We start from the raw sequence: 7,469 nt of genomic DNA on the forward strand, positions 1-7,469 counted from the left end.
GTGTCCGTGAGACGGTGACTGTATTAGGATCATTTGTGTGCAGTGTTGCGTCAGATGTACATCACTGCGAAAATGCTCACTTTGACGGCTCATAGACTCGAGAACACGAAAAATATGGAGCTGTACGAACGCACAGCGCTGGTGTTTCAAAGCACTTAGTTATACCTCTGTTTTGTCTAGTATGTACAGGGTCATGCACTTCTAGCTATAACACGGTCACTGCTTTCAAAGTACCACTGTGTCCGACGCAGGCGCATATCGATGCAAAGCGATGGAAAGAAAGAAGGACCCGCAGGTGGTGCTTCGCATTGCATGCCGCTTAGCTGCAATGTGCGGCCGGATTATAAGCAATGGCGCCTTGAAGGCACTGACCGTGTTACAGCTATAAATGGACGACCCTGTAAGTGCGTTTACGTGTGTGCATGTGTCCGCTCTTCTCCGCCTTCTTCGACCATTGCTGCGATTAATTAGGGGAGCAATGAACCTTGTTTTAAATCTAAACTTAGCAATTGTTTACTGTATTATTTTGTCCGCAGCCCAATCTAAATTAAGCTGTTTATGAGGGCCAAGTTTGGTAGAAGCATCACTTCGTAGCTACTGAGAAGAAGTCTAGCTGGCCCTGTAAGTGGTTTATGCAACAAATCAGACAAACAATTCCATGTTTTCTGTTCTCAAATTGCAACAATTAAACGACTAGAAGCTTTTCTTAGACACAAAAAGTAAATATACCTTTTCTAAGGCTCACATTTTAGTCTACTTGATTATTTATTCTTTTTAGTCTAAAAAACAAAGATATACCTTTTTTTAGAAAGGGTAAGTTGTAAAAAACTCTCAACTCTTCTGTCACACAACAGGGTCAACTGTCACTCGAGATACTTAAATCACGTAACTTTAATGCGAACTGGCTTGTTTCTGTGGAAGGTATATAAATCGCTGTGGTTCGTAAACTAGAAGTTACATTTATTGATGAAGTGTATATGGAATGTAGAACACAAGCACCGCTTGTTTAAGATTATCGATCCATTCAGATATTTCAGTCATCCACACCTTTACAAAAAAAAAAAAGAACAATCATGTTCCTAAACAAAATGTCAGGCATACGTTACCTCGTCATTGGTCAAGATAAGAGTTAAGTGAACAAGGGGAGTGATAAATATAAGCAATATGGCGTACACTGCCGAGCAAAGCAACAGCCTGCAGTCGAGGATAATAATTCCTGAAATGAAGTGATCTGCTTGACACTAATGCTCTAATAATTGTAAAAATGCTAGTCTCCTGTTTCATTTGTTGTAGTCAAATAGGATATCACATTCGCTACTCCCAAAATTCTAACATTCACTAGTGCGTACTCCGCTAGTGCGTACTCCGCTAGTGAGTGAACTATAGTGCGTAGGCTTCCCTGTTTTCAAAACTGTGTGAAATCTAAGTTACTTGTCAGAAACAGTATGATACGAACTGAAAATAAATTAATATTTTATTCCATATGGCTGAAACGTCTCCGAATGAAGGACAAATTTCCTGGCAGTCAGAACAGATATGCTTCGTTGCATGTATTGCGGATCCTATAACCAACGACTGAAGAGAGGTACCGGGCATCCTGTAAAGTATAACTTGTTTCAGTGTCCTTGTTGTTTCCTGGAAAATAAACAGAATAAAAACAGCGCTATTAACACGCTGAAAAAAATCATTCAAGCTTATACTAACGAGAAATATCCTCTGATTGACCATTAAAAATATATTTAACTTTGAACAACTCGTCCCAAGGTGATCAATTAGCATGATTAAAGATTTCCGGATATTATAGCCCCTTAGGAAAATAGCAATACGTTCACGAAACAACTTCTGCTTTAGCGTGTGTAAGCAGAATCTAAATTTCATTGTACAAATCTTACAAAACGTTCTACTTTGGAACATCGTCAGTATGGCACCACGTTAGCATGATGCGTAACTATATGCTTCAATTTTGCACCGCCAGGATGCAATATACAGAGCTGTAGCTGTTTTTATTAAGTGGTCCTGTGCATTGAACCCTAAATCTTGACATCAAATACCTTTTTTGAATATTTTTTCCAAATTTTATTGAGGACACATATTTCCTCTTATTTATTGCACCATACTACATGTTTTTTTATCTTCTGAATACTGTAGCTCGTGCGTGTATACAGCCAGTCCCCATAGTGGTCGTAACACAAACGCGGGTCTTTGTGAACAAGCTAATATTGTAACCCGCGCTAACCGTGTCAGTTCTGGGAGGGGAAGAAGACGAAGATCGTGCGGAGTGCTCGTGATTCTGGGCCGCCGCTGCTTTTGCCTGATTAAGCGCCTGCTCTCTGCCTCCTGTGCCTCAGTGCCCCAACCCCAACCTTTGACCCTGTCCTTCTGGACTGCCATTCGGGTTGCGATAGAACCCGTGACAATATGTATTGTGCGCCACCAATGCGACTTACACAACCAAATCCCTTTTCGTTCAGCCGATGAATCCACCTCCCTGTGTTCCGTGTTGGTTGAAGGCTCCGCCAGCGCCCCGGTTGAAGCCACCACTGAAGCCTCCTCCTCCAGATCCGTAGCGGTTGGAAGAAGCTTGGTCGAATCCCTGGTTAGTTCGGTAGCCGTCACGGTTCCTGAAGCCCTGGACGTTGTTGTAACGGTTGCCTCTGTCGAAGCCACCGCTGCCCTGGTTGAATCCAGACGCACCACGGTTGAAGCCATAGTTGCTGCCTCCGGACGCCTGACCGAATCCACCGCCGAAACCAATGCGGCCCTCGACATCGTCCTTCTTTTCTTCGGCGTAGGCAAAGGCAGCCATAGCCACAAGGGCGGCGAGGACGAGCTGAGCAGGTTTAAGGAAGAAGAAACAAAACGCGGTAAGCGATAAGAAGATGAAGCGCCATCCATTCTCTTCGAAGAACTTTTTTTCAACACTGTACTTCTGCTTAGGAGCGACCGAAGAGGAGTAGCTTGGTCTAGATCTGCGCCGTGATTGTAAGAACGCTCACGTTTAGACAATACGACTCCTCATGAGCATTGTTTATTACCTTGCAACTATGCAGTTATCGTACTACAAACATTTTGTATATTAATTGCGAAAAGCTTTTTGAACCTAATGATTTCTCATTTTGCACATGTATATATATTAAACAATAGAGGGCAATCTATTTTGAGATCTACCCTCGGCAGACTCCTAGTTTAGGACGAATGCACTGCAGGGAAAGACACAAACAAAGCGCACGTACAAATGAAGTTGCGCTTCTGTGTGTTTTCTCTCTTCCACTCTTTCCCAGCCGCGCAATTCCTCCCAGAGCATGTCGCACCAACTTGGCGAAACGTTCACGAGGCTTCTAGTTCTTATTACCAGTTTTTAAAAACATGCCCACTTGGTTTTGTTGCCAATGTGGCTCCTTGTTGTCAGTGCACGGAAAAATTGATAAGCATAATTTTGTACGAATCGACACCTGAGGCCACTTGTACCAACATGCGGATAAGTATGTTAGGATATCGCAGAGTTCCTGTACAACCCGAAGGTGTTGCATAATAATACTAGACTCGGCTGTAAAATAGCCTAGCAGAGGCTCCTCACAACTGCCAGCAATCCAGCTTCCTCCTGACTTCCCCCATAAAAAGCTGATACGCATACGGTGTTCCAAGATAATTCATGGCGCATACTGTGGCATCTTAGGGCATAAAAGGATATGTTAAGGTGGATGAAACGTAAGGTAAAATAAATGAAATAAAGTCTAGCTGATGTAATCTCATCTCGTGCGTCTTCTAAATTTGCGTCTGAGAATTAATTTTCCATTATGAGCCTCAAATCTAGCTTGTGCCACTCCTCAAACGTAGCCTCTGAATAAACGCGAATTATAATTGAAAAATGAAATAAAACGCCTCTCTTTTAGGACTGTACGTATCAGTGTTCAGCAGGCTGTTTCTTTGTTTTTTCCCGGTCGAATTATCGAACTCAAAATTTTGACTAACCTTCTTAAGGCTCCAGAATCTTCTCTAAGCAAATTTTACTTGAGCGATATACTGAGATTGGTGACTGAAAAACATTGCAGCATTTTCCATAGCACTTTCTTTGAGTATTTGCTAAAGAAGGCGATGATTCTCGCGGCAAAGTCTACGCATTGAACGCTTGTGAACCGGACATCAATACTTCAGATTATCATAGCTTGCCTTATATTTTCATGCAGTCAGCAGAGAAAATAACCAAGCGAAACTGTCTGAATGAAACTTACCAGTTTGCGTGCCATCATGTAGAGTGAATGTTTGTCTTGGAATGCTGCGACCAAGATTGACTCTCAAGTGGCTTCAGGGCCACCTTATATAGCGGCGAAAGCGTTGACCCGTTGCCTGGTGGTTTTCCTGCCTTACGCCGGCAGAGCTTTTTGTTTTCTGTTAATCAAACTTACGCAGGATCCGCCCTTGCCTCCACCTTTTACCGGTTGACTCGCCGCAGAGCTTCTTGTGGTGCGCGCCCCTCAGGATGGCTGGCAATCCCATTTCTTCGACCGGACGACACATACACCGGAACACAAGGCCGAGGGTGAGAGAAACGGGGCGCATCTTAGGGCGCTGGAAGCCCGCCAGTTGCGCGTGCCACAAAAACCGGTAGATGAGAAAAAACAACAGAAAACCTGCATGCCTTCCCCCTAACCGACCGACGAGGGAAGCGGTGAGAATCACAAAGTGAGAACTAAGTTTTGAGAAGTGTGCAGGAGAGAGGGAAAGAAAAATGCCAACAACTTCGACGCAGACGAAAGGAAAAGGAGAAAGTAGACACTTCCCTCCTCTTCCCTTCCCCTCAATTGCTCCGCGTGCTTCTTTATTGTTTTTTTCTCTCGTACTGGACTTTTCCTCTGGTCTCGCTAGATGTCATCATGCACGTGTCTCCCGCACAGTCATTAGGAAGTTTTAATTTTTAATTTTTCAGTTACTTCTCCACGCTGGAGACTTAAATACGCTTTGAAGGAAAAATCTGTCATCGGATATACTAAGAAAGTACCTAGAGGTTATAACCATTGCACGTGAGAGTGCCTGTAGGTTGGCTTACCTGCGAGAGTTAGGTCTAGGTTTTTCCGGGAAGTAAAAACGGCGATCGGTGTATATAAACGGGCAGCTTATCAAAACGGTAATTCCGGCATGAAAACATTGAAAACAAAGAAATAGTAAGCATGTTTAAGCAACAACGCAAAAGGACAGAGACGAGTGGTAGGAGGTACACAACGACGATCACCCATGTTTGCGCTGTTGCTTAATAATGAATGATCACCAACTAGCCCAAACCTCCGTTCTTCTACAGAGAATTAGTAACTCATTATGGCTAAAATTAGAGTGCAAATAAATAAAGCATACATTTATTTTAGTTTAGTTGATGCTTTCTGAGGAATCCATCGCTGGACGAATAACCGTATTGGAACAATCCGAAGACCAAGAGCTGGCAAAGCCATTTCTCAAACCACAAAATGCGCATGAGCAAAGATGGCCTTCTTGTGAAATCGTTAGGGATATTAAGCTGACCGTTAACAATGAATGAGCCCTGAAGTCAGCTATTTAGGTTGTGCTGAATTTAGTAGCACTGTGCGACTACTAACACTTGCTGCTGGCGATAATTTAGATATAGAAAAGCGTCAAGCCCTTTATACAGCAATTCTTTTTCTGCATATCGGTGTTGTGTTTTACTTATGCAGACGAACCGGGCCACTTTTGTAACAAAGTAACAACAGCTGTTTGTTTCATTCCTTTATTTTTAAAGCATGGGGACCTCTAATTTGCCCTCTCTTCTAAAATTAGTGGAAGGTTGTCTCAAAATCACGGTGAAGTTGACATTGAAATCAGCGCAGAAGCTCGCGCCGGAACTCCCTTCGACGCGAACGATCTCTAAAGCTACAACTTCCTTCCAGGTGGCATCCGGCAGATAGAAAAATACCTTCCTGTGCGCCAACTCTGGAACAAATCAAGCAGCTTCGTTTCCCGGCACCTCGCAGCACACAGCCGTTGCATCCGTTCTTTTCTGACATTGTATGTATGTATAGGAACAAAGTAGTACAAACAAGGCAACATCAGTGATAAGGGAGTCAGGGTGACAGGCCTGTAATGGATGTGTATGATTCGCTTGTTTGGCGAACAGTCTACAACGCCGGAGCCGTAGCGCACGATTGATTAAATATCTGTTATATTAAAGGGATGCCACACGCACACTCTGGGAAGAAGTGGGGAGAGAAAGTTATTATAATGAGGTTTGAGTAAATGCACCGTCTATTTTAGTTTCTATCTGGACCCGATCAGAAGGGTGAGTCAGCCGCCCTACACCACCCTGATCAGGTCACTTTGGCTACCATATGGGACGAATAGGACCTGTGCATCGGTCTCCGGGAGCAGCGCACATACGCATAAAAAATAAAAAATAATAATATTCTAGCAGAAGGAATATAAACGACTGCAACGTCGGACGCAATGCAAGAAGATTAATGAGTGAAAAAAAGTAAGTTCAGTTCAGTCGTTCAGTCGTGTCCGACTCTTCGTGACCTTATGGACCATGTCACGCCACGTTTTCCGGTCTCTCACTATCTTCCTAACATCACATAACTTCATCTGCAGTGCCTCGAGGATGCCATCTAACCATCGCGTTCGCTGCCTACCCCTTCTCCGGCGACCCTCAACCTTTCCCAACATCAAATCTTTCTCCAGCGACTCCTCTCTTCTCATCAGATGACCAATGTAGCTGAGCTTTAACTTCAGAATTTGACCCTCCAATGAGCAGTCAGGGTTTATGGTCGACAATATCGACTGATTTGATCTTCTGGCAGTCCAAGGAACTCTCAAGAGTCTTCGCCAGCACCACAATTCAAACACGTCAATTCTTCGGCGGTCAGCCTTCTTCACAGTCCAACTCTCGCATCCATACATCACAACTGGAAAGACCATAGCACGAGTTATACGGATCTTGGTTGGCAGACAAATGTCTCTGCTCTTTACTAGGCGGTCAAGGCTAACCACTGCTCTCTTTCCCAGAAGCAGGCGTCTCCTAATTTCATGGCTGCAGTCTCCTTCCGAGGTAATCTTGGAGCCCAAGAAGAGAAAATCTGTCACAGCTTCCACTTCTTGTCCCTTGATGCTCCAGGACTTGATAGGGCAAGACGCCATGATCTTTGTCTTTTTAATGTTCAGTTTAAGCCCAAACTTCTCACTCTCTTCTTGTACGCAGCATCAGAAGTCTCTTGAGTTCCACTTCACTTTCAGCCATTAAGGTGGTATCATCCGCATATCTAAGGTTGTTGATACGTTTTCCAGCAATCTTCACTCCAGCTGAAGACTCGTCCAGACCGGCCTTCCTCATGATGCACTCTGCATATAGGTTAAATAGGCAGGCGACAGTATGCAGCCTTGCCTCACTCCTTTCTCAATCGGAAACCAACCAGTAAGACCATGCCCAGTTCTAACTGTGGCCTCTTGCCCTTCATACAGGTTCCTGA

At 44.0% G+C, this 7,469-nt stretch overlaps 1 protein-coding gene across 1 annotated transcript; it reads right to left on the reverse strand.

Moving 5' to 3' along the window:
- Nucleotides 1-1,456: 1,456 nt before the first annotated feature.
- LOC146191561 (uncharacterized) lies at nt 1,457-4,448 on the reverse strand. Its single transcript, XM_084602071.1, has 3 exons — nt 4,233-4,448; nt 2,448-2,830; nt 1,457-1,635 (listed from the first exon to the last, which is right to left on the reverse strand). The coding sequence occupies exons 1-2, from the start codon at nt 4,248-4,250 to the stop codon at nt 2,468-2,470; spliced, it is 381 nt and encodes a 126-aa protein (XP_084458197.1). The 5' UTR covers nt 4,251-4,448; the 3' UTR covers nt 1,457-1,635; nt 2,448-2,467.
- Nucleotides 4,449-7,469: the final 3,021 nt, after the last annotated feature.

Source organism: Amblyomma maculatum, chromosome 4, assembly GCF_055883805.1.
Source record: "Amblyomma maculatum isolate TAMU_Amacu chromosome 4, ASM5588380v1, whole genome shotgun sequence".
Lineage (NCBI taxonomy): Eukaryota > Metazoa > Arthropoda > Arachnida > Ixodida > Ixodidae > Amblyomma > Amblyomma maculatum.